The 27,657-nt window shown below is 49.2% G+C and overlaps 1 protein-coding gene across 1 annotated transcript in view; it reads right to left on the minus strand.

The window, feature by feature from the left end:
* The window catches only part of PRPF6 (pre-mRNA processing factor 6), a 47,318-nt gene that overhangs the window by 9,319 nt on the left and 10,342 nt on the right, over positions 1 to 27,657 (minus strand). Inside the window, exons 7-13 of the mRNA XM_019426236.2 lie at positions 20,044 to 20,138; positions 19,421 to 19,577; positions 18,416 to 18,578; positions 13,781 to 13,899; positions 12,607 to 12,825; positions 5,631 to 5,753; positions 733 to 854 (exon numbers count right to left, since the gene is read on the minus strand). Of these exons, the coding sequence (XP_019281781.1) occupies positions 733 to 854; positions 5,631 to 5,753; positions 12,607 to 12,825; positions 13,781 to 13,899; positions 18,416 to 18,578; positions 19,421 to 19,577; positions 20,044 to 20,138 (998 nt within the window). The remainder of the gene's footprint in view (positions 1 to 732; positions 855 to 5,630; positions 5,754 to 12,606; positions 12,826 to 13,780; positions 13,900 to 18,415; positions 18,579 to 19,420; positions 19,578 to 20,043; positions 20,139 to 27,657) is intronic.

The raw sequence follows: 27,657 nt of genomic DNA on the forward strand, positions 1-27,657 counted from the left end.
AATGCCGGGAAAGGAAAGAGAAAGGGGCTGGATGCTCCCAGCAAGAGCCCTGTGGAATGAGCAAGGCCTGTCCCCCCGCCCCAGCACGGGAAGGAGCAGCAGACAGCCTGGGTGGAGAGTGCACAACATGAGGCTGCTACCCTGGAGAGGCACCCCTTGAACACCCGAAATTGCAACACCTAATTCAATCAGCAGTTACAGCCAATAAGGCAGACCCAAAAGGTTTTTTCAATTAAAGAACACAATTAGAGAAAATTGTCAAGGACCTCCTCAGAGCACAAAAACTAGCCGAAACCCAAAGTCAGCAGAGCTTAAATGAAAACCATGCCTGCCTGGGCCCAGATGCCGCACCGCCCACACTGCTAAATCCAGTGCTGGCACAGACGTGGAGCTTTAGAGCCCTGCCTCGCCCCAGGCACCCTTGGGCCACCAGGCGTCTGCCAACGCAGCTGTAGGCACTTCTGCAGAAATGCCCTCAGCGTCTCAGTTTCTCAACTATAAAAGAGTGATAATCCTATCTGGTACAGAAGGAGCCATAAAGACAGATCTCAAAGTCTCAAGTGCAGTAGAAGATTCTGTCCCTCATTGCAGAGGACTGGATCTCAAGTTGAGGTCCTTGCCCACCTATGGGGAGGGGAGGTTTCAACTCAGCTCTGCCCAACCTGGAGTCAGAAGGCCAATGGGCACACGGAGTGGAGAGCGCCACCAGGCACCCGGGGCCCAAGCACATACCTGGTGCCATGGTTCTTCTCGAAGTACGCGGCTCTCAGCCACACACTCTTCTTGCTGGGGAACACTTGCAGGGCGTAGGCATAGATAGCTCGCGCACACTCCAGGGCATTGTGGGCCACACACTAGAGCAGAAAGATAAGGGTGAGAGTGGGCAGCCCAGCCCTGGCCTCAGAGCAGGAGGCACAACGGCCCGTCTGCTCAGAACCACACCGTGGGAAACACGCCCCGGGAGAGCGAAACCCCCGGAGGATGGGGAGTGAAACACACGGGGCCTGGCATGGGGCTGTCTGCCAGCCCGCATACACAGCAGGAGCTGGTGCAGGGGAACAGCAGCCGCCAGCCGCAGGGGAGAGCTGACCACACGCCACACACGCTGGTTCCTCTCTGAACTCGGGGTTAAGTGTATGTTCTCCCTTATAAAAGCCATGCTCGTTAGAAACCTGTAAAACACAGAGGAGCACAAAGAGAAAGAAAGCATCTATCCACCTGAATGGCTGTGAACGGGTGTGGGCTCTGATGCGGGGAGCAGAAAAACTCTGGCATCTGAGACCGCGGCGATGGCCGCACAACACCATGAGTGTGCTAGACACCATGGAATCACACGCTTCCAAGTGGCAAGAACGGCAAGCTTTATGATATGTGTATTTTACCACAATAAAAAATGTAGCTTACGGGGCACCTGGGTGGCTCAGTTGGTTAAGCATCCGACTCTTGAGTTTGGCTCAGATCATGATCTCACAGGTTCGTGAGATCGAGTCCCATGTTCAGGCTCCGCACTCACAGTGTGAAGCCCGCTTGGGGTTCTCTCTCTCCACCCCTCCCTCACAGACAGAGAACACTGTCTCTCAAAGAGAAATAAACTTGAAAGAAAGAAAGAAAGAAAGAAAGAAAGAAAGAAAGAAAGAAAGAAAGAAAGAAAGAAAGAAAGAGAGAAAGAAAGAAGAGAAAAAAGAAAGAGAAACAGTTTTCCTTTTTTTTTTTTTTAAATGTTTTATTTACTTTTGAGAGAGAGAGAGAGAGGGACAGAGAAAGCTAGGGAGGGGCACAGAGAGAGGGAGACACAGAATCTGAAGCAGGCTCCAGGCTCTGAGCTGTCAGCACAGAGCCTGACGCGGGACTTGAACTCATGAATCGTAAGATCATGACCTGAGCCAAAGTTAGACGCTGAACTGACTGAGCCACCCAGGTGCCCTAGCTTTCCTTTAAAAAAAAAAAAAGAAAAAAAATGCAGCTGAAAAAAGAGAAAGGAAGAACCCATCCACTCAAACAGAACTTCCATAAACACTTGCTGCTACTTTCTCTGGATGTTTTTTTTCCTTATTGAAGAATGACTTTAGGGGGGCCTGGGTGGCTCAGTCAGTTAGGCATCCGACTTCGGCTCAGGTCATGATCTCATGGTTCGTGGGTTTGAGCCCCGCGTCAGGCTCTGTGCTGACAGCTTGGAGCCTGGAGCCTGGAGCCTGCTTTGGAATCTGTGTCTCCCTCTCTCTCTGCCCCTTCCCCACTCATGCTCTGTCTCTCTCTCTCTCTCTCTCTCTCTCTCTCAAACATAAATAAGCATTGAAAAAAAAAAAAAAACAGAAAGAATGACTTTATTCGCTGGTTGGAATCAAGCAACACAAGAAAGCCAGTCGCTCTGTGAAAGCCATCTCTTGAGAAGGTCACGAGCCAGGGACGCTCACTGGAACGGGCTAACCCAGGGGAAAGGTCAGTGCCCCCCATACTCAACACCAGATGCTCGCGGACCACCTGAGAAACGAGCCGCCCTAAACACTCTGCACACGCAGGAAGCGTTCTCATACCAAGAAAGGGTTTTGTATTCTGAGGTAAGTGAAAAGCCACTAGGAACTGTGTCGGAAACAAAAGTTTTGCAGCAACGATCATCAAAATGTCACGGATGGAACCAGCTAGGCACCTCACAGAGCCAGCCAAGGCCACTTCCCAGACTGACAGCTGCATTCTCCAAGAGAACGGCTATAAGCCTCCTGTTGCACAAAGACCACCATGTGGAAATGGGTGTGGAGTTAAAAAACAGGGATGCAGCTTCGACCTCCTTGTTCAGACTGGGTTCCTTCTTGGTCACGTGGCCTCAATCTGACTCAAGCACCACAGAAACCAAGAAGAGCCCCGCCTCGGGTGTGTCCTGACCAGTAGTGACTGAAAAAGTGACAGAAGATGTCAAGTGAGGATTAGACCCCATACAAACTGGTCTGTACTCTTTGTGACTTTTGACCAAGGTCCTGGAGGCCGGTTACAAAGACTTTCGGGCATCCGTGGCCCCACTGGATCAAGTGACAGCCCACCAGGGGTCTCAGGTGTGGGTGAGCCAGGCAGGGCCCCGTGGGGTGGGAGTATTATGAAAACACTTCACTCTTCTCAGCACAGAGACTTGAGCTCTTACTCCATAATTGCACAGCTTTGTGAAAGACAGCCGTGTTGTTCTACTACACGTGCAAGAGACAATAAAAAAGAAAAAGAAAATCTGAAATGGTTCGTGGGCTTCTGCTCCCACAATCTGTCATCCATAGGGCAAGGTCTATCCCCCCTCCGCTCCTCCCCTCGCCAGGCCTCCTATGCTGTCAAAGCAATAAGGAAAATAAAATGAAGTGAAGTGTTTAACTCCATATGCAGAATAAAAAGGGGCTCGACAACAAAAAACTAGGATTCTTTGGCATATTTGGGAATTTCCTTTCGATACAGACACTGAGCATATTTGTTACTCTTTATACTTCTTTGTGTCTTAAATGTTACATAATGAAAAGCTTTTAACAACCATCACGGTTGGCCTGTGTCTCCACTCGCCTAAAGAACCAAGGTATATTCGGTGTGCACTAGACCATCGGCAGGCCACAGGCCCCTGGAAGTGCATGGCATGGCCAGCACCTGTGCCCTGGGTCATAGCACATGTGGCGCTCAAGAGGTTATGTGAGCTCCACACCGGTGATGCCATCAGGGGCTATAATCTCCCAGAATGGAGTAGGGATCCTTGGCCTCTCCTAACAGAAAGAAACAAATACCCACGTGAATAAGGGAAAGGTCATTACTGTAGAATTCCAACTAATAAACTCTAATAAAATACAGAAGAAACGGTGTTGAGAAAAGCACTATTTGGCACCTGGGGGGCTCAGTCAGTTAGGTGTCCGACTTCGGCTCAGGTCATGATCTCACAGTTCGTGAGTTCGAGCCCCACGTTGGGCTCTGTGAGGACACTTCAGAGCCTGGAGCCTGCTTTGAATTCTGTCTCCTGGTCTCTCTGTCACTCTCCCGTTCATGCTCTCTCTCTCTCAAAAATAGGAAGGAAGGAAGGAAGGAAGGAAGGAAGGAAGGAAGGAAGGAAGGAAGGAAGGAAGGAAGGAAGGAAGAAAGAAAGAAAGAAAGAAAGAAAGAAAGAAAGAAAGAAAGAAAGAAAGAAAGAAAGGCACTATTTGGCAAATACCATAGTAACTGATACAGGACAAAAACATCATTAATGGGCCTGCAAACTAGTAGGTCAAAGTTTGGCAAGAAACAGGATGTTTAATCTCAGAGTGCCTCCCCACAAGGCACTTATTAATTAGAAAGGAGAAAAAGAGTAACCTTCCAGTGGAGAAGCCTGATGGATGCCACTTGAGCTGCTCAGAGTTGAACGGGCACAGGCACCTACCAACACAACCTGCCAGGACACAACATCCCACAAAGATGCAGAACCCCAACCCCAATGTGGGGGCACATCATGGAGACCCAAATCAGGGGGCCACAAAGTCACAAAGTCAATCAGGGGGCCAGAAGTCAGACTCCTGAAAAACGACGACAGACCAAAGCCCTCTCTAGACTATCAGGGCCACGGAAACCTGAGGCTGTGACCGGGGGCGGCCGCTGCACCAGAACCAGCTGTGTTTTTCCTTCCTGTGAAAGGGACACTTAGGGAGGCAACTGGTGGAATTTGGCCTGCAAATTACATAATGGCACTGTGTCAACATTATTTCCTCATTTTGATAGCTATGTTGTGACTGTGTAAGAAAACATCGTCTTTTAAAGAAACGCTGCAGTACTTGGAGGAAAGGGGCCGTGACCTCTGCAATTTACTCGCAAATATTCAGAAGAAACAGTAAGGGGTGTGTGTGCATGTGTGTGCACGTGTGAGTGGAATGGGAAAGGCAAATGTGGTGAAACGGTCAAATTCGGAGGAATCTGGGTGAAGGGCATATAAGAAGCTTTCATACAGTTTGCAACATCTGTAAATCTAAAATTATTTCAAAATAAGCTAAAAAAAAAAAAAAGAGAGCCACCTTTAAGGCACTGAATACCTAAAATACATACTGATTTTGACCCCCATTCTCTCTTCTCTGGAAGCCTATTCCAAGGAAATAATTTCAAAGTAGGCAAAAGCTTCGTATACAAAATGCCTCCTGAAGTGCAAGTTATAAAAGAACCCAGGGGGTAGATGTGGGGAGGTAAAAAACAGCTGAGAGAGCTCTGTAGGCTCCCACTCTGCTGGCTCCTGGTCCACAGCACATAGTCAGCCCACACAGAGCACAGAGCACTGCAGATCAGGAGGTCTGCCAGGAGTGGCTCTCCAGGTAAACCTGGGTTAGGAGAAATCTGTACTCCTTACAGCTACAACTATGTTTAAGAAAGTCAGCAGATCAGGGGCCCCTGGGTGGCTCTGACTCTTGAAAATCTTGATCTCGGCTCAGGTCATGATCTTGCAAGTTTGTGGGTTCGAGCCCCACGTCGGGCTCTGTGATGACAGCATGGAGCCTGCCTGGGATTCTCTCTCCTCTCTCTCCGACCCTCCAGCTCACGCACGCTCTCTCTCAAAATAAATAATACATTTTAAAAAATCAGCAGATCAAGAAGACTTTCACACCTGCAGCTAGTTCCCCACAGGTGCTTCAGGCCCACGTAGCCGGACTTACACTGTCAGCATCTTCCATCCAGGTGTGCTTCCGATCTTCCTCCTCGATCCCAATGCCAATCACGGCACGCATGACGGCCTGGCAGGTGGCCACACTCCCAGCCTTGTCACACTCCTCAGCATCCTGCAAGAGGGACACAAAACTATAGTCCAGAGCTGCAGGTGCCTGACAGGGGCAGGCTACGCCCACATGAAGAGGACGGACAGCCCCTGCACCGCAGGTCGGTGCGCACCCAAGGCACTGATGCCCATCGAGCCCTCCTGCAGCCCACCCGGCGAGGTAACCCTCCTTTCCACCCAGCAGATGAATGCTTGACAAATACCTAAGGACTTCACAAGGCTGCATCTATGCACTCCCAAGCACTGCACAAGCAGCTCTGTGTGCACAGCACTGTGGGAGACAGCTCAGTGGCCACACGAGGCTCTGCATGGAACACACTTCCAAAGTAGTAAGAACCAACACAAGCTCACAAACATTTGCATCTGTTGGTCTAGAACTCAGGATTCAAAATGGACAAAAGGAGGAAACACTCTAAGTGGATCCCAGGGCCTTGCAGGCCACAGCAAGAGCTCTGGGTTTTACTGCTGTGGGGCAGGCAGACACCAGAGGTTTTTTAAACTAGAGGAGGAGTTCCATAATCAGTCTCATTTTAAAAGGACAGCCCTAACCACTGTGTGGAGCATTAGCAGGGAAACACAACAGGACACACTGCCATGTCTGGGGGAAGCTGCGGTCTGGCCAAGGACTGCCACAACTGGGTGACAAGGTGCACCCGGACCAGGGACAGACGGCAAGACAGGCCACCCGGACCAGGGACAGACGGCAAGGCAGGCCACCCGGACCAGGGAGAGATGGGAAGGTAGGCTCAAACTGCTTGCCAGACGAGAGATATGAGAAAAAGGAGTCAGCAGTGACTCACGAGGCATAAATGGTGGTGCTTCATACTGAGGTGAGCAAGGCTGAGGACTAGCACATTTTGTGGGCAAACCAGGAGATGCATCCTGGACACATCAGGCCCTGGTACTGTCCCATGTCGCTGGGGGACGCAGGGCAGCAGGGGTGCAATCCAGGATGTGGGGAGCACCCAGAGCAGAGTCCACATTTGGGGGTTCCTGTCCTGTAAGTGCCATTCTTGCTTGGCAATGTGGTGAGACGAGACCCTCACAGAAGCACAGACAAGTCTCAGAAAGGGGCTGAGGGCCAAACCACCAAGCGATTTAGAAGAGAGGAGAGGGGCGCCTGGGTGGCTCAGTCGGTTAAGCGGCCGACTTCGGCTTAGGTCATGATCTCGCGGTCCGTGAGTTCGGGCCCCGCGTCGGGCTCTGTGCTGACAGCTCAGAGCCTGGAGCCTGTTTCAGATTCTGTGTCTCCCTCTCGCTGACCCTCCCCTGTTCATGCTCTGTCTCTCTCTGTCTCAAAAATAAATAAAACGTTAAAAAAAATTTTTTTATTTAAAATAAAAAAAAAATAGAGGAGAGAAGGAGAACCAGCAAAGGAGGGGAAATGGCAGCAGCAGGACGAAAGGAAAAGCATGTGAGTACATGCAGACACGGTTCGAGGGCATGGCTGGTGGAGCCAGGCCTGTCGCAGAGGCTCCTGAGGTGTCCAGCAGGGCCCGGGGTCAGGGCTGGGACTGGGTTCCACAAAGAATGGGAAGTAGGAAGTAAGAAGGCAAGGAGAAAACCCGTTCGGCAGAGTCTGGTGCTCAGTAAATGGTGACTTTGGTCAGAGGGCAAAACCCCTCAGCCGTAGCACTCTTTGCAGGATACCACAAAGACATGTTTTATATGCTAGCCTTAAAAAGACCAGGCAAGACTCGTGTGCTTTCAGATCCCTTCAGATCCCTTCATCACATTCAAATAGAAGCAAATAGCAGCAAAACACAAATTGTGAGGAAAGCTTATTTTTTATTTAATTTTAAATGTTTACTTATTTTTGAGAGAGAAAGAGAGAAAAAGCATGAGCAGGGGAGGGGCAGAGGGGTGGACGGGAGAGAGAGGACCCCAAGCAGGCTCCAAGCTGCCAGCACAGAGCCCAACACGGGGCTCGAACACACAAACCGTGAGATCATGACCTGAGCTGAAATCAAGAGTCTGATGCTTAACCGACTGAGCCACCCAGGTGCCCCAAATTTTGAGGAAAATTTTAAAAACTTCTAGCTCGTGCTGTGTATTTCTATGCACAAAGCCAGTGTCTTAATGGAGGGTTTACAGGAAGCTGGTCTGAGAACCAGCAAGGAGACAGGACACCTACCACCCCCCTCCTGCAGTAACCCTTCCTGACAAGATGGAAACACAGGCTGGCAGAAGAAACGGGACTCACTGTGGCCAAGCCAGTGTGCCCCAAAAGGGGGGCTAGGAATGGTAATTGACGTGCGTGGGCATTTCCGGGGGCACAGGGCGCTCGCCTCCACTCTGTGCAAAACGGGGCTCCAGGGAGACCGAGAAGGCAGAGAGCTGGAGCAGGTAAGGCCTGCCAGGTGCACAGTCAGCCTCCAAAAAGCCCTCAGAGAACCAGAGAAGCTGCTGACTGAGCCGGAGCCCCCCTGCCCCCGCTCCTGAGACAACGAGAAATCCACACAACACCTGTGAAGCAGCCGTTGTCAAGACACTGGACACGGGTAACAAAGGGCTGTGAGGACTGAGACGCAGAAGCAGTCACGGGGAGCCCCATGTTAGCCCAGCTCATCGCCTGGAGAGTTCCAGGCCGCAGAAAAGGGAGGGGGACCCAGGTGGGAACGCTGGAGGAGGCGGTGCTGAGCCCTAGAAGATGAAGAAGCATACAGTACACAGGATCAAGCACAAGAGAAGAAAAGTGCAGTGGAGAGACAACCCTGGCGATGTGCTCTGCAGAGAGCCACCTGGGGGTCTTCACTGAGCACCAAACAAAGCATGAGTGTTTGAAAAGAACCATCCACAATGGTTAGAGCACTCCTCAGAGCTCACATGGGGCCAGGAACAGTGCCTCTTTCCATGGCCAGACTGGAAACCCCCAAGAGACACAGGTCACTGGGCACAGTGCACAGAGAGGTCTCACCTCCACAGGGGGATTAGCCCTGAACTGTCCCAAACCCACTACTGCTGGGGTCCAACCTAGCAAAGCACTGAAGCAAGGTCCAAAGGACCAAAGCACCAGCTCGTCCAGTAGGAAAGCCTAGAGGATGTGCAGGAATGCAAAACTGCCCAGCACCCAGCAAGGGAAATTCACGGTATCTGGCAACAAGTTGAACATTACCAGCCATGCAAAGAAATAAGAATATGCAACTTGTAACGAGAGGATTAACAAATCTATCAAAATTAATCCCAGATGGACAAAGACATCAGAGTTAGGAGACAAGGGCACTAAAACAGTCGTTGTATTGAGTCTGTGTGTCCAAAATAGCAGCACAAGGGTGTCTGGGTGGCTCTGTTGGTTGACCGTCCAACTCTTGATTTCAGGTCAGATCATGATCAAGCCCTGCACTGGGCTCTGCACTGAATGTGGAGCCTGCTTGGGATTCTCTCTCTCCCTCTCTGCCCCTCCTCCACTCGTATATACACTCTCTCTTAAAAAAAAAAAAAGGTTGTACAGATGTGAAAGACATTTTTTAAAAGACCAAAATTAAATTCACAGAAATGAAAACTACAAGATCTGAAGTGGAAAATCCCCTAGATGAGATAAACAGCAGATCAGATGTTACAGAAGAACAAACTTTGAGGACAAAGCCATACAAGTGATCCAAAACGAAATGGAAAGAAAAGAAGAAAAGCTCTTTAAAATATAACTAAGGCACCAATGAGCTACAGAGCTAACACCACACTCCACAGGAAAACCTAGATACTTCCCCCTAAGATCAGGAGGAAGACAAAGATGTTGGTTCTCCCCACTTCTAGTCAACATTTCACTAGAGGTTCTAATCAGGGCAATTAGACAAGAAGTAAAAGGTATCCAGAAGGGGGAAGAAAAAAGAAGTAAAATCGTATAAGCAGATGGCATGATCTAGCATACCGAAAACTCTACAGAACCCATTAAATCTATTACAATTTAATAAATGATTTCAGCAAGGTCACACAAGCTCAATATTCAGAAGTCTACTGTATTTCTATACACAAATAATGAACCACCTGAAAATGACACGAAAATTCCACTTACAATAGCACCAAAAATAACAACATATTTGGAATAAAACGAAAGAAGTGCAATACTAGTACACTGACATTGCTGAAAAAGCTGAAGACCTAAATAAATGGAAAGACAGCCCATGTTCATGGGTCAGAAGACTTAATACTGTCAGGATGCCAACAGTCCCCAAGGCAATCTGCAGGTCCCATGACATCCCTATCAAAATCCCAGCTGGTCCAAGTTTCTTTTATTTAAAAAAAAATTTTTTTTAATGTTTTTATTTATTTTTGAGAGAGAGAGAGACAGAGCATGAGCAGGGGAGGGGCAGAGAGAGAGGGAGACACAGAATCCGAAGCAGGCTCCAGGCTCTGAGCTGTCAGCACAGAGCCCGACACGGGGCTCTAACTCACGGACTGCGAGATCATGATCTGACCTGAAGTCAGACACTTAACCGACTGAGCCACCCAGGCGCCCCCCAAGTTTCTCTTTTGCAGGAACTGACAAGCTGATCCTAAAATTCATATGGAAACACAAAGAATCAAGCACACCTAAAATAATCTTGTAGACGACAAAGGTCACTTCCTGATTTCAAAGCTTTCTACAAAGCTACAGCCATCCGAATACCACACTGCTAGCATAAAGACATACAGTCCAAGGACTAGGACTGAGTTCAGAAATAAACTCTTACACTGATGACAACTGGCCATGCACGTGGAGAATGAAGTTAAAGCCTTCCCTCACACCACACCCAAAAACGAACTCAAATGAATCATAAATATAAATGTAAGAGCTACAACAGGGTCACCTGGATGGCTCAGTCGGTTAAGCATCCGACTTCAGCTTAGGTCACAGCTTCTAAGTTTGAGCCCCACATCAGGCTCTGTGAGGAGAGTTCAGAGCCTGGAGTCTGCTTCAGATTCTGGGTCTCCCTCTCTCTCTGTCCCTCCCCCTCCCCCGCTCACGTGCACGCGCACGCTCTCTCAAAAATAAATAAACGTTAAAAAAAATTTAAGTCATTAATTGTTTTAAAAAGAAAGAGAAGATAATATGTATGAAGAAACAAAGATAAAGATGACAAATGCCTTATGGGAAATAACACACGAGAGAAGACAGTAAAGTTGTATCTTAAAAGTACTGCGGAACAAGACTGTCAACCTAAATTCTATACCAAGGGAAAACAGCTTTCAAAAACAGATCAAATACAGTTTCCAGACACGTAAAAACTGGAAGAATTTACATAAGAAACTGTTACAGCCCTTCAGGCAGAAGGAAGAAGACACAAGTTGGAAACGTGGGTCTCCATGGGTCTCCACAAAGGAACGAGGCATCGAAAAGTAACAACGTGGCTAAAAACACCAAGGAAATAAAGGGGCTGAATCTCAACGGTTGAATTTTAGAGGGACATGTGAGACCTTGCAGCCAGGATTTAAAAAAAAAAAAAAAAAAAAAGAAAGAAAAAAAAAATGCCCAAACACAGAGAGGCCACATGGCATGACACCCACACAGGGCAGAGGTACTGATCAAGAGGGGATCCCTGGGAACAGGGCAGCACCCCTCGAGGCCACCTCCTCAGGAGGGGAGAGGCCCCCGGGCGGACAACTGGAGCTATAAGCCGACCTGCGGCAGCAGGAACACAAGAAGGAGGCGGAGGGAGGCCTGAGGCCACCTTCCCACCTTGTAATGCCAAGGGCAGTAGGCGAAACAAGAGGGCCGCCTGCATAGGGCCCTTGGTGGGGAGCAGATGGGGGTAAAGAAACACTCCCCGCCCCAGGCTGACTCCACTACAGGCAGGGCCCCCAGGAGACGGGGAGTCCTGGCCCAGAGAGCTCACGTGGTGAAAGTGGAAGGCAGGAGACGTCGCCTACCCTGGAAGCTGGGTCAGAAGATCTTCAGAGACTTCACCAGCCCCAGGCCTACTGTTCTCTTTAGATCGTATTATTTCTCCTCGAAAAGTGGTACTATTCACTAGTGTCCGTGTGCAGAAAGTTCTTCAGGGTATCCAACCCACAGGTGTCCTCAGGGTGTCAACTCTATAAAAACTAAGGAAAAGCCACACATGCCTGCTTTCCTGCCAGCGTCACGACCCTCAGTTAGCATCCACCAGCCCCTACCCTATGAGAGACTCCAACGTGTGTTTTTTTTTTTAAGTTTATTTATTTATTTTGAGAGAGAGAAAAAGCACATGCAAGCGGGAGAGGGGCAAGGTGGGGGCAGAGAGAGAGAGAGAGAGAGAGAGAGAGAGAGAGAGAGACAGAGAATCCCAAACAGGCTCCACACTTTCACCACAGAGCCCGAGGCAGGGCTTGAACTCACAAACCATGAGATCATGACCTGAGCAGAAACCAAGAGTCAGACCTTGGTTTGACTGACTAAGCCACCCAGGCACCCCCCAACATGCATTTTTATTTTTTTTTTAATGTTTATTTATTTTTTAATTTTTTTTTTTTAATGTTTATTTTTGAGACAGAGAGAGACAGAGCGTGAACGGGGGAGGGTCAGAGAGAGGGAGACACAGAATCTGAAACAGGCTTCAGGCTCTGAGCTGTCAGCACAGAGCCCGACGCGGGGCTCGAACTCACGGACCGTGAGATCATGACCTGAGCCGAAGTCGGCCGCTTAACCGACTGAGCCACCCAGGCGCCCCAATGTTTATTTATTTTTGAAAGAGAGAGAGAGCAGGGGAGGGGCAGAGAGAGAGGGGTTCAGAGGATCCGATACAGGCTCTAAGCTGTCAGCACAGAGCCCGACGCGGGGCTCGAACTCACAAACCATGAGATCATGACCTGAGCCACCTAGACGCCCCCCAACGTACATGTTTAAAGCAGACACCGAGACACAGCTGCTTACGGAGGAGAGTCCTACCTGCTGACCTCACCTGGATCCATTGTTCGCGGTTGATCTCCACACCGTTAGCCCGCAGCGAGGTGATGGCTCGGTCAATGATCTTCTCCACCATCTGCGTGTTGCCATTGGCTTCCTCCAGCTTGGCAGCCGTGATCCAGATGTGCCGGTCTGTAGGGATGTTCTCCCGGGCCTTATTTAAGACCTTGCGGGCATTTTCGTAGGTCTCCAGCCTTGCCAGAGCAAGCCAGAGCTGTGGGGAGACAACACCAGCAAACAAGAGGACAGCATTCAGTGCAACCCGCCAGGTCAAACGTTGAGCCAACCTTAACAGGCCGCAGCGCTTGCATAAACTTCTTTCTAACAGCTCTCAAGGATCCTTTAAACAGGGCCCATGAACGTATACAGCAACATTTTTCACCTGATCTGATTAACCGTGCAGTTCTGCTTCTGACTTATTTAGTGACTCTGGTGAACACGAGAAGTTGACAGATTCTCAGTCAAACATTTCAAACACCAGTTAAATGTACACACTGTGCCAGACTCATTCCAGGTGTGGCACAGAAGATGAGCAGGACGTGACTGCGGACTTCACAAAGGACACCCGGGTGTTCAGCCTTCTGGGGTTCTCACATCCTGGCTGTTCATTCTGCGGCATTTCATCACGAAAGATGTGTATGGGCTCTATTTACTTTTACATAAATGAAGATTAATTTTGCTTGGAGAATTTCACAATACCCCTTAGGATAATTAAGGACATGTTGGATATCATAAAACCGACACTAAAAATCACTGCGCAGAATGCTGTGAACCAGAATGTTTGAAACTAAAGAAACCCAACTAGTTTGAGGCAACGGACCTCTCATGCTGGGCTGAGAGAAAGACGCCATTAGTATTTTCTATCACCCTCCACTGTGCAGGACCCATTTACAAACTCTGAGCTGAATTAGAAGGACAGGCCCTTGCAAAAGAGTGCTCAAAACAGAATTCTCTGTAGGGGCCAGAGGCGAGCTAAGATTCCATTCTGCACTTCCACTAGCAGCACGAGTGACCACGGCCAGGCTGGCCATTCTGCCCAGCAGCCGCGTTACGAGGTGGCCTCGCATGGTTTCACCCTGCCTTACGGCCCCAGAGATCACAGCCCCATGCTCAGCTGACGCCGCTTCCGGACGCCGCACTTGGACTCGGGCAGAGTCTGCCAGACTCACCTCCACGCTGGTGGGGCAGCACTCCACAGCTCGGCTGAGCATGATTCTAGCATCTTCAGGCTCTTCCAGTTCAACGGCCGCCTTCCACAAGCGAACCGAGTTTGGAACATGTTCAAGGGCTGAGAAAGGTCAGACAAGAAATCGGGTCACAGAAAAGCAGAAGCAGAAGCAGGATGCTTGTGTCACAAAGAGCGCTGCCACCAGCAGGGCCAAAAGATCCCTCCCTTGGTGGCCAGGATCGCGGAGCAGCCCTTTATGTGGGTCCTCTCGAGTCTGGGGCAGATACAGCCAAGCCCAGGGCAGAACATCTTCAATCACAAGCAAGACCAGGACACAGCAGACAACTGAGGGAGGCACAGGGAGCTGTGTGCCATCTCTGCTCCCACTCAGGCCTGAAAGCCAACGTTAAGAACCACAAGAAGGCAATCACCCACGTGTGAAGGGCTGGCCGGGAGGGTTGCACGTGAGTGAGTGTGCAGAAACCGGGGGAAAGAAAAGAGAAGTGGCCCTGGGATACACATCTCCCCAGGCTGGTGTGCATCTGAGGGCCAGCTGGGTGTGGGCTCCTTCTTGGCCCCTGAGGAGCGCTGTGCGCTGACGCAGACAGACTGGTTCTGCAGCAGGTGGGCTCCTTTGGTGGCCCACGGCAGCCAGCATATGGAGTGACATCAGAGAACGGGGACGGACTCCCAGAAGAGGCTACAACTTTGTGCAGTCCAGAAACTTCCAAACCTCTGTTTAAGCAACAGAACCCTTTCTTCATACACAATTTACCAAAAAGTCCAAAACAGAAGGCAGACCAACACAGAGCCCTGCAGCGTGAGTACTAGGGGAGGGCGAGGCCAGGCCTTCCGGGAGGCCCCCCGCAGGGGTGGGCTGATGGAGAACAGCACGGCTCAGGTCACTGGCCAGGAAAGCACAGCACTTCTGAGGCAGCTCTCTGATTTCATCTGAAATCAGGGCACAGACTGGGGCCTTCTGGGGGCACCCGGATGAAGCCAGGTTTCATCACCAGCAGATGAATTGGCAGGCCTCCCTGCCAATGGAGCTGAGCCTCCCTCACCAGCAGAAGCAATTGGCAGGCCTCCTCTTCAGGGGACGTGCCGCGCCCACCCAATCCACGGGGCTGCGTACCAGCGCCACGGAGCAGGATCACAGAGGGCCATTCGGAGTTCACGGAATCCCTCCCAAGGGTGGCCTGACGATGCCCACCGCTGAGCTGAGTTCCCTCACCCGGAACCATTCCCTAGCCAGCCCCTGGATTGGGCCAACACCCTGGACCCATTCCATCGGGAGCGGCAGGGACTGGTTCTCTCTGGGTTGGAAGCGCCTTCCTGACTACAGAGCCCTTCCAGCACCACACATCCACCGCGTACTCAAGAAACCGATTTCACAGAGAAAAACGTGCAGCAAAGGGCTCAGACTGCGGGATCCCTTGGCCTTACCACATCCCCATCATTTGCAGCAAAGGCCTAGCAGAACAATGGGACACTGGTGAGCATTTCGAACACGGCTGGGAGAAACACCCCGAAGCCACAGGCCTCAACATCATGGGATGCAACCGCCTACACGGGTGCTTCTCACGCAGCCAAAACGCACAGGTCCAGGAAGAAGCAGTGACATCCAAGCAGCTCCCCAGACTACAGGTCACAACCCACTGGGAAAGCTTGGTTCCCACCTGTGAACTCTGCAGGAAGCCTCAGAGCCACAGCTCTACCACACTGAAAGAAGAGCCCTCTGAGGCCAGTGCACCACCAGCCCTGGCTGGAGAGGCGAACTCTCACCCCCAAGGGGAGACCGAGTGGCACTGTGTACTGCGGAAGGACAACCCATGACCAGAGCCCAGAGAGTGCTAAGGCCTGGCTTAGGGTTTCCACTTCCAAAGTCAGTTAATGGAAGTGTGGCAGCCCAAGAAAGCCAGACCGCTGAGGACCTAGCCACTTCAGGAGTTCACAGTCCGAGTCCCCGGTCCAGGAAAGGACCCTGACCAGGTAAGGTGCTAGCAGAGGGCACAGCAGTGGAGGAAGAAGGTCCTATCCTCCAGCCAAGTGGCCAGCCAGAAACACGAGGACACACAAGTACACCCCTGCAGGCACACGTTAGCTACTTTGCCCCTGCTTCCCTTCTCCGCGTTACACTGCACATCAGTGGAAGTAAACTTCATCATTCAGTCTCTAGCATCTGGAACTTTCCAGTGGGACTGAACTCACAGGGTCGTTACCTTCCCCAAGAGATGGGTACGACGCCCGGGGCTGGTGTGTGTCCACGTCTTGGGAAGACAGTGGGAACTCCTCCACCGCTGTCTCGTCAGCAGCCCGGAGGACTAAAGCTAAAGCCAGCTGTTGCTGGCCGCTTCGGCTCTTGCCAGAGCTCTTCCCAGAGGCCAGCTACCATGTTGAGAGGCTGCAGCCAGCCGGTACACAAGGGGCAGCCCAGGTAGGAAAAGAGCAGTCTGGAACAGACATGCCCGCAAGCAGAAGATGGGATCCCACAGAGGCCAACATGATCTCCAGCCGTGGCCCTGCAGGGAGGACACTCAGGTGCCATCCCTCTGCTCACAGTGACCCGACAGTGACGGCCACTGGAGGCTGCCATGATTTATGCACCAAAATATACGGTTTCAGGCTAAAATAACTCCACTTTTATGACTGTCTTAATCGCAGAGTAACATAGACCTTCACGTCTATCATAGTGAGCCGAGTTGACAGGAGGCAGCCGATAGCCTAGCCTCAGGCCCACATGTTGCCCTTATACAGACAAGGACACCAGCTCAAAGGTCTAATACCTCGCTCAAGGTCACTCAGGTGTCAGACTAGCATTCCAAGTTCAAATCCTCCCAACAACGGACTAAGAGGTCAGCTGCATTCAGCTGAGACCCAGAGCTCCCATGCCAGCAACTGAGGGCTGGAGAGGTGTCCTAAGTCACTGATGGAAGTAGCTGTCACCTTGATTCTCACCAAGAGCTAACTGAAGCAGCACCCAGCTCTGCCCCAGGCATCTGAAAAAAAGAATGCTGTTCTTGGAAATACTCTGAGGCCGGGGGCAGGCCAGGACCAAGAGCAGGGATTAGGGGCAGAGGCCAGCTTGGGGACTCCATGTTCTTTCTACCTTAGCACAGCTCTCTGAGAGAAGCAGAGGCAGGAGAGCCGTTGCTCTAGAGATCCAGCACAGCTTGGAAAAGCCATCAGTCAACACTGCTCTGCAGGCCCCACCTCCATGCCCGCTCCCCTCTCCAAATCTGAAGCCAGATGGAAATGAATCCAGGTAATGTGGTGGTGAAAAAGGAGTGGCCACAAAGACATTCTGACCATTCATCATGAGTTGTGGCAGGCGAGATTCAGTAGAGCTTTCCTAAATAAATAATGCTAATTACCCACAGTTTAATATGTTTGTCATTAAAGAACTAATTTTCTGGCTAAAAAAAGACAAGCTAATTTCTATAAACCAAGACAGGTGCTAACTTTCTGCTCCTGGCCTCATTTTAAAAGACTGGCTGAGCACTTAACGGGTCATAGGGCTGCAATCAGGAACCAGACCCAAGAGAGGAAAACACGCATGAACACACACAGGCACAAGGGGGACTCTGCCCGGCCTCAATCAAACACAGAGAACAAACAGTCAGAAACTGTGTGAGAACACTCGCAGGGCCTGAGGTCACACACCTCTTAACATCTCATTCAAACACCCACCTTAAAAACAAGGGCTGGGAACCTCTCACCGAACACTGCCCTCAATTCTACAAAACATACCTCGTTTTCCCCACACCACCAATTCAAGTAGAGTTATGCCACTGACACAGGTTTACTCCAGACCAGCCCTCTCATGCGCATCTGCTCTGGAACAGAGACCAGAAGCAGCATCCACTTCACAGGCTGTGCAGGGAGAAACGCTGCTCTTAACGCGAGCTCTGCAACAACGACAGTTCACCACACAGGCTCCATCTGGGCAGTGACTCCTGGGTGGGGACAGCCTCCTCGCCATACAAACCATTCACTGTGACAGGAGCCGATGGCACAAGCCACCCTGCTTGAAGCACCAGGCGAGAAGACAGGTGCTATCCCGTGACCCAGCAAGGGTTTCGTGAGACGGGAAGGACCCCATTAACACACAGCTCTGCTGTTACCACCCAGTTGGTCCAGCCTTAAAACCATGACATGCTACCTGCCACAGCGTCAGGCTCCTGCCAGTGGAGAAGATGGGCACCTCAAAGCCTGCTCTGGGCTGGCCCGGCTTGCCCCCCACAAACACCGCGACATCAAGCCCTAAGAAGCAGGTTCCGAATGAGCACCGTTCTTACAGATGGGAAAACCTGGGCCACAGCGTGACTGCTTACCGTGCTCGAGGTCACACAACGGGAAAAGGCAGGTGTGGGATATAAACCCGAGTGCCTCATCCAGAGTGGAAACTACCCCCCGATCCAAGAGGCTCCAAGAGCAGAGGCAACCCAGCCCAGAAAAAGGCCTGAAAACATCACCCATTCCCTAACCGCTTCCACCAAAAGCCTGAGCAAAGCAGTGAAGAGTCTGCTCTCCGAGTGAGAACACGGGCACCAGGAGTGGAGAAGGTGGCGCCTGCCTCACGTGGGTCACAGCCCCAGATGCATCTGCTGGTGACGGCAGCCCCAGGGAGGCTCACCTTTGCGAAGAACCCGCTTCTTGGCGCGAATGTCTGTTTCCAGCTCCGCTGCTCTGATGTAAATCCTGACAGACTGAGGGAGGTGACGGACAGCTTGGGCCACCACAGCTTTGGCCGTGTCCCCAGGCTGCAGCCTGGCTGCTTCTAGCCAGACATCTTCACTCTGTGAGGCAAAACAAAACAACAGAAGTGTCCGTGCAGGCAGTAAGCTGAGGCAGAGCAGCAGGCGACCCTGAAAGCCTCAGGAACAGGAGGGGCTGGGCTCATCAGACCCATGGCCCCAGGTTTTACAATCAAACCTAAGTCCGTCAGCTTGGCCTCAAACACGCCTGCACCGGGGGCCCCGTAATGCCAACGCTTGGGAATGTCGCTACAGCACCTCTGTGTCCAAGTCGGGGAAACACACAACACTACTAGAGACAAACAGTCTGCCCTTTGGGATGATGAGTCAATCGACAGATGAAATGGAGACGTATCAGCATGTGGCTGTGGGATTGCCTGGGAAGTTCTAATTTATGCCTGATGTCCTGTGTTAAGGGTTCAGAGAGGGTATCTTTCACTGCCAAGGGCACCCCATCTGCACAATAAATGTATGGTGCATTAGAGGGTCTCAAAGGACTTTTTAAAGCTTGTCTAGTCTCCCCACCTTTCAAAAAAGTACTGGACTAGTCTCCTAAGAGTGAGAATTAATCTTTATGTCTCTTATATTAGGTGGGGTGGAAAAGCTGACCAATTTAGCTGTCTGGTTAAGGTTATCCTGCCATTAAACTAACCGTAGATGAGCCTTAAACTCTAAGTGAAAATAAGCAGGAAAAAGCCCTTTCACACTTTTTGCCTCCTCCCCCTGGCCTGTCCAGCTGTGTGGAGTCTCGACACCAAGAGGCAGGCAGGTTCATTCTACCTCAAGTCTACCTCTCACAGACGCCCCGTGTGCTACAGACACTGAGGGTCCCTCCGCGGCTGGCATCGTGCAGCCTTCCAGGAAAACCCTAACCCGAGCCTTACCTTGGGGCACATCTCCGTCCCCTTCATAATGAGGTTTCGTGCTACTTGCAGCTTCCCGGTGACTTCTTCCAGGCGGGCGGATGCAATCCAGGCTGGTGGGTGGTGAGGGTTTGTCTCCCGCACAGACTTGAGGAGCAGCCGTGCCTTCTTGATGTCACTGCAAGGGTCGGAAGGCACACGGGGTCAGGCCACCACGTTGCTGAGGGGATGCCCAGGCCCAGAACGAAGACGCCAGTGCAGGAACTGTCAAATCTGATGTCCCAAGGGGCAAAACCCGCTCAAAGCTCTGACCAGCACCCTTCTGAGACGGCTGCGGAGCACCCGTGCAAACAGGCTTAAGACCTCTCCAGGCGCCAGGCAGGCACTGAGCTCGAGGGTCCTCGTGTGGGACACAGTTAGCAAGGTGCCTTCTAGTTCAGCATGCCCACCAATTTTGAATATTATTTGTAACATATTTCATATCCACAACATACGTAACCGTACAGATAAAAATCAACCTATTTCACCACACGTTTTTTAGAATGTCCACGTCCTATTTTGGCTGCATACTTTTCAAATAAAATCCAAAACACTCTAGGCAACCTGAGTCCCACTCCTTCCCACCAGTTCCACAGAGCACTCACTTGATGTCCCCTCCGTGGGTCGGAATCATGGAGTTTAAATCCGTCAGATAGCCTTTGGGGTCAACCACAGTCTGCCCACTCACTGAGTCAGACACCTGCAAGGCAGGACAAGTCAAACAGGAACTGGAGGGGAGTCAAAGACGCCAAAACAAAGTACCCAGAAGCCCCAGGACCCCTCCCACAATCCTGACCACCAGTGAATACGGACACTATAAAGGTAGAAAAACAACACTAACTCAAAACAACAGTTTGTGATGATCACACACATATATATAAAACAGTTATTAAAAAAAAAAAAAAAATCATAAAAGCCCCAGGGGGAAAAAATCTAGCTAAACGTAAGGTCTACCTATGAATGAGTAAAACCTAGAAATTATAAAGTAAAAAGATTATTTCAATAACTTTCTTTAAATTAGCAAATAGCAGTTCATTATACAATTCTCTCTGTGAACCTTAAAATTACCATGATAAACAGTAACAACAACAACAACAACAAAAAAGAAATGTGGACAGAGGGTCCTAAGTGAATTCAGCAAGACAAGAGAAAGAGGAAAGTGGTCTAGACTGGAATGGAAAAGATAAGGCTCTGTTTGCAGATGACTGTGTATGTAGAAAATCCAAAGAATCAACATAAAAATTCCCAGACTTAATAAGCAATTATAGCAAGGGTGTAGGATACAAGGTTGCATACAAAAGTCAATCACTTTCCCATATATCAGCAGTGAACAAAAGGAATCTGAAATTAAAAACAAAGTATCGGGTGCCTGGGTGGCTCAGTCTATTAAGCTTCTGACTTTGGCTCTCATGGTTCCTGAGCTCCAGCGCTGCTTGGGGTGAGCACGAGCCTCGCTTCAGGTGAGCCCCACTTCTCTCTCTTTCTCTCTCTTTCTCTTTCTCTCTGCCCCTCACTCGCTTGTGCCCTCTCTCTCTCTCTCTCAAAAAAAAAAAAAAAAAAAGCTAAAAATAATTTTTTTTAATTCCAAAAAAAAAAAAACACAAAAAAGTATCATCTACTCTCCATGTTCCTGAAAAAAAGACTTAATATCATTAAGATATCAGTTCTTCCCACCTTGATCTATAGATTCAATGCAATCCCAATCAAAATCCCAACCAGTTATTCCATGAGTATCAACACATTGATTCTAATGCTTATGTAGAAAGACAAAGGCCTGCAGTGGCCAACACAATATTGAAGCAGAAGAAAGAGGTCAGAGGGCTGATACTACCCAACTTTCAGACTCACTGCAAAGCCACAGTAACCAAGAGAGTGTGTACTGTCGAAAAAATGGACAAATGGATCAGTGGTAGAGAACAGGGCCCAGGGGGCTAGTTCAGTCCGTAGAGCATGGCACTCTTGATCTCAGGGTTGTTGAGTTCAAGCCACATGTCGGGTGTGGAGCTTACTTTGGGGCAGGGGTGGGGGGCGAGCACAGAGCCCAGAAATACAGTCAACTGATCTTTGACAGAGGAGCAAAGGCAACATAATGGAGCAAGAACAGTCTCCTCAACAAATGGCACTAAACCCACTGGACATCCACATGCAAAGAAATGAATCTAGACACAGACTCTATACCCCTCACGAAAATTAATTCAAAATGGAATACAAACCTAAATATAAAACACGAAACTATAAAACTCTTACATGGTAGCATAGGAGAAAATGTAGATGATCTGGGGTTTGGTGAGGACTTTTTAGACACAACACCAAAGGCACCATCCATGAAAGCACTGATAAATTAGACTTCATTATATTAAAAAATTTCTGTCTGTGAAAGGCATTGTCTGGCACAAAAACAGACACTCAGATCAATGGAACAGAATAGAGAACCCAGAAATGGACCCACAAACGTATGGCCAACTGATCTTTGGCAAAGCAGGAAAGAATATCCAACGGAATAAAGACAGTCTCTTCAGCAAGTGGTGCTGGGAAAACTGGACAGCGACATGCAGAAGAATGAACCTGGACCATTTTCTTACACCAGACACAAAAATAAACTCAAAATGGATGAAAGACCCAAACGTAAGACAGGAAGCCATCAAAATCCTCGAGGAGAAAGCAGGCAAAAACCTCTTTGATCTTGGCTGCAGCAACTTCTTACTCAACACGTCTCTGGAGGCAAGGGAAACAAAAGCAAAAATGAACTACTGGGACCTCATCAAAATAAAAAGCTTCTGCACAGCGAAGGAAACAATCAGTAAAACTAAACGGCAACCGAAGGAATGGGAGAAGATATTTGCAAATGACATATCAGATAAAGAGTTAGTATCCAAAATCTATAAAGAACTTATCAAACTCAACACCCAAAACACAAATAATCCAGTGGAGAAATGGGCAAAAGACATGAACAGACACTTCTCCAAAGAAGACATCCAGATGGCCAATGGACACATGAGAAGATGCTCAATGTCATTTATCATCAGGGAAATACAAATCAAAACCGCAATGAGATACCACCTCACCCCTGTCAGAATGACTAACATTAACAACTCAGGCGGCAACAACAGATGTTGGTGAGGATGCGGAGAAAGGGGATCTCTCTTGCACTGCTGGTGGGAATGCAAGCTGGTGCAGCCACTCTAGAAAACAGTGTGGCGGTTCCTCAAAAAATAAAAAACAGAACTACCCTACGACCCAGCAATTGCACTGCTAGGTATTTATCCAAGGGATGCAGCTGTGCTATTTTGAAGGGACAATGCACCCTAATGTTTATAGCAGCACTATTGACAACAGCCCAAGTATGGAAAGAGCCCAAATGTCCATCAATGGATGAATGGATAAAGCCATGGTGTATATATGCAATGGAGTATTACTCGGCAATCAAAAAGAATGAAATCTTGCCATTCGCAACTACGTGGATAGAACTGGAGGGGATTATGCTAAGCGAAATCAGTCAGAGAAAGACAAAAATTGTATGACTTCACTCACATGAGGACTTTAAGAGAAAAAACAGATGAACATAAGGGAGGAAAACAAAAATAATATAGAAACAGGGAGGGGGACAAAACAGAAGAGACTCACAAATATGGAGAACAAACTGAGGGTTACTGGAGGGGGTGTGGGAGGGGGGATGGGCTAAATGGGTCAGGGGCACTAAGGAATCTACTCCTGAAATCATTGTTGCACTAGATGCTAACTAACTTGGATGTAAATTTTAAAAATAAATTTAATAAAAAGGCATTGTCAAGGGAATAAAAAAACAAGCCGCAGACTGGGAACAAATACTCAAAAAGACAAATCTGATAAAGGACGTGTATCCAAAACATAGAAAGAGCAACTGAAACTCAATAATCTGAAAAGAATCCAATTAAAAACTGGGCCAAAGACCCTAACAGACCCTTCACCAAAGATACACAGATGACAAATATAAATATGAAAAGATGCTCCACATCATATGTCACCAGAGAAATGCAAATGAAAACAAGATACTGCTACACACCTCTTAGAACGAGCAATTTCCAGAACACTGACACCACACGCCGGTGAGGGTGTGGGGCGGCGGGAGCTCTCATTCGTTGCCGGCGGGCATGCCAAACGGTGCAGCCACTTTGGGAGACAGTTCGTTGGTCTCTTACAAAACTAAACATATTCTTACCATATAATCCAATAGTCACAGTCTTTGGTATTTACCCAGAGTTAAAAAATTACACGTGCACACACACAAAACTGCACACGAACGTTTACAGCAGCTTTATTCAAAACTGCCAAAACTGGGACGCCTGGGTGGCTCAGTCGGTTAAGCGGCCGACTTCGGCTCAGGTCATGATCTCGCAGTCCGTGAGTTCGAGCCCCGCGTCGGGCTCTGTGCTGACAGCTCAGAGCCTGGAGCCTGCTTCAGATTCTGTGTCTCCCTCTCTCTGACCCTCCCCTGTTCATGCTGTGTCTCTCCCTGTCTCAAAAATAAACGTTGAAAAAAAATAAAACAAAAAAAACAAACAAAACAAAAAAAACTGCCAAAACTTAGACGCAATCAAGATGTCCTTCAGTAGATGATGGATAAAATAGGTCCAGAAAACGAGCAGTGCTCAGTGACAGAAAGAAATGAGCTGTGAAGCCATGAAAGGACATAAAGAAGCACACTTGAAATTAATGTAACATTGTGTGTCAGCCACACTTCAATTAAAAGCATTTTTTAAAAAGAAATAGCCACTAAGCATGCAAAAAGATGCCAAATCTTATTACAATTAAAGCTAACGTGAGGGGTGCCTGGGTCGCTTGGTGGCTCAGTCGGTGCGATGCCCGACACTGGCTCAGGTCATGACCTCACATGAGTCAAGCCCCACATCAAGCTTGCTGCTGTCAGCGTAGAGCCCGCTTCAGATCTTCTGTCCCCCTCCCTCTGCCCCTCCCCCGCTTGTACTCTCACTCCCAAAAATAAACAAAACATCAAAAAAATGTTTTTAAGCTAATGTGAATTTAAAAAAAATAACAGAAAGGACACGGAAGAAATTTAAATGCGTGTTACTAACTGAAAGAAGCCAATCTGAGAAAGCTACACACTGAATGGTTCCAACCATATGGCATTCTGGAAAAGGCAGAACTATGAAGACAATAAAAGGTTCAGTGATTGCTACAGGTGGAGAGGCAGGGAGGAATGAGCTGGCAGAGCTTATCAGGGGAATTTTTAAATCTCTTAAAAGGCAGTGAACCTCTTTTTAGTGATATAATAACTGACCCTTGAACAACATGGCTGAATTACATGGGTCTACAAGGATTTTCTTCAATACAGGATAATACTGTAAATGTATTTTCTCTTACGACTTTCTAAATAATGTTTTTTCTTGAGCTCCCTTTATCGTGAGGATACAGTTCATGATACATACAATGTAGAAAATAGGCGTTAATCAACAGTTAGTGATCAGTAAGGCTTCCAGTCAACAATAGGCTTTAGCAGTTAAGTTTCTGGGGAGTAAAAAGTTACACACGGATTTCCAACTGAGCAGGGAGTCACTGCCTCTAACCCTTGCGTTGTTCAAGAGTCAACTATGCAATGGTGGATACACGTTATTATACGTTTGTCCGAATCCATAAAACGCACAACACCAAGAGTGAACCCTAATACCAACTACAGGTTTGGATGATGATTTGTAAATGCAGGTTCGTTAACTTTAAAGACTGGCCCGCTCAGATGGGAATGCTGGCAATAGAAGAGGCTACGCACGTGTGGCGGCAGAGGGCATACGGGAAATCTGTCTTTTTCTCGCAACTCCGGTGTGAAATCTAAAACTGCTCTTGAAAAAAAACGGGCAGCTCGTCCTCGGTGCTGTCGCTCCCCGGCATCGTGGCCGCCTTCAGACCTCAGGTGAAGCACAGCACCGTCAGAAAGGGAACCAAGAAGTTCATCCAGCACCAGTCAGACCCATATGTCAAATTAAACTCAACTGGCAGAAACCCAGAGGCACGGAAAATAGAGTGCACGGAAGGTTCAAGGGCCAGATCCTGATGGCCAGCACCGGTTACGGGAGCAACAAGAAAACAAAGCACACGCTCCCCAGTGGCTTCCGGAAGTTCCTCGTCCACGATGTCAAGGAGCTTGAAGCGTTGCTGATGTGCAACAGGTCTTACTATGCAGAGACCGCTCACAGGGTCCCTCCAGGAACCACAAAACCACCGTGGAAAGCGCAGCCCCGCCGGCCATGAGACTCACCAATCTCAAGCCAGGCTGTGCAGCAAACAAAATGAACAGACAGGTTATGTGCACGTTGTATTTGTGTCAATAAAACCATAACACCAAAAAAATGGGTAAAGGACTTGAGTAGACTTTTCTCCAAGGAAAAGACATGAGAAGACATTTCTCCACATGGAAAGACACTCAACGTTCATCAGGGAAACATAAATGAAAACCACAGCGACGAGACAGTACTCCACACCTGTTACGACGGCTATTACCAGGATATCCGAAAATATCAAACGTCCAGGATGGGGAGAAACTGCAACCCTTAGGCAGAGCTGCTCAAAGAAGTAAACAAAGAGTCACCACATGATCCACCAACCCACTTCTGGGTTTACACCCAAAGGAACTCGGAAGCAGGGACTCAAACCGCTACCTGCACACCCGTGTCCGCAGCAGCAAGGGTCACAATGGCCGAAAGGTGGAAGCGACCCACGCGTCTGTCGAAAGAACAGACAAAATGGGATCTATACACACACACGACGGAGTGTTTTTCAGCTTGAAAAAGAAAAGAGGTACCGACACACGCCACAGTTGGGATGAGCCTTGAGAACGTCACTCTAATGGAAATAAAGCCAGTCACAAAAGGACAGATGCTGTGCGAATCCACTCACGTGAGGGTACGTGCAAGAGTCAAGTCAAATTCGTAGAGACAGAAAGAAAAGAAGTTAATAGGGGCTGGAGGCGGAAACTGGGAAATTAGCATCGATGCGGACAGAGCTTCAGTTTGGGAAGATGAAGAAGTTCTGGAGTCGGGCGGCAGTGACAGTCACGTAACAACACGAACGCACTCAACACCACTGTCTGTACACTTAAGTACGGGGGCGCCTGGGAGGCTCAGTCGGTTCAGCGTCCGACTTCGGCTCGGGTCATGATCTCACAGTTTGTGGGTTCGAGTCCCACCTCGGGCTCTGTGCTGACGGCTCGGAGCCTGGAGCCTGCTTCGGATTCTGCGCCTCCCTCTCTCTCTGCCCCTCCCCTGCTCACTCTGTCTCTCTCTCCTTCAAAAATAAACGTTAAGAAAAATCATTAAAATGGTAGGTTTTATCACATATATTTTACCACAAAAAAGTTACCATAAAGGATTTTTAAGAAATCACTCTGCATTCCATAAAAAACCCTAGAAGAGAAACAACTCCTGAAGACGCACACAACAGGGATGATGACTTACGTCAGAGCAGTGTCGAGACAAGAGGGAAACGGACAAAGCAGGCGCCAGAAGCAGCGCTGACGGCACTGCTGGGACAGGAGACGCGCGGGAGAAGATGCCGCCACGCCACCGGCAAGAACGGAAGCGAGACGGAGGCTGGCTGGCCGCAGGGGGTTTGCCTCTCCAGTCGGAGACGGAGACGGAGACGGCGACGGTGACCACAGAGGCGATGCGTGCCCCGCCCCCAGCCGGCGCAGCCAGCCTCTGCTCACAAAAGCTCTGCCTCTGCTGTGTGTGCCGGAGAGACGGCTTAGCACTTAGGTGAAAAAAACCCGCAAGTCCATTTTAAAGATACACACACAAGCTCACCAAAGCATGGTTTGTAACAGCAAAAAAATAATAATAATGATGAAACCCCACAAAGTCCCTCAAAGATTCAATCACGATACCCATAAACAGTGAACTACTTCCCAATTTATGAAGTATAGAGTAGGTACACATCCAGGAACATAAAAACGTGTAATTTTTTAGATGTGTAAGCTGATTTGTATTGTAAAATACTTGCTCACCGGAAAAAGCTCAAGTACAGTAAAAGTTCCCTGAAAACCTGAAAGTTTCTCGCTGCATCAAACAGTCACGGCTGAGATGTTCACTACACTGCTTTGCCACTTCCAGCCACAGCCCACGTCATCCACTGGTGGTGTGAGGGCGTAGGCCCGGACGCCTCCCAGGAATGTGCAGGTGCATCCGTGTGAGGCTGCACCGTGGAAGGTCACACGTGCCACACAGGCAGTC

Source organism: Panthera pardus, unplaced genomic scaffold (genome assembly GCF_024362965.1).
Source record: "Panthera pardus isolate Hobbes unplaced genomic scaffold, ASM2436296v1 HiC_scaffold_25, whole genome shotgun sequence".
In the NCBI taxonomy this organism is placed as follows: domain Eukaryota; kingdom Metazoa; phylum Chordata; class Mammalia; order Carnivora; family Felidae; genus Panthera; species Panthera pardus.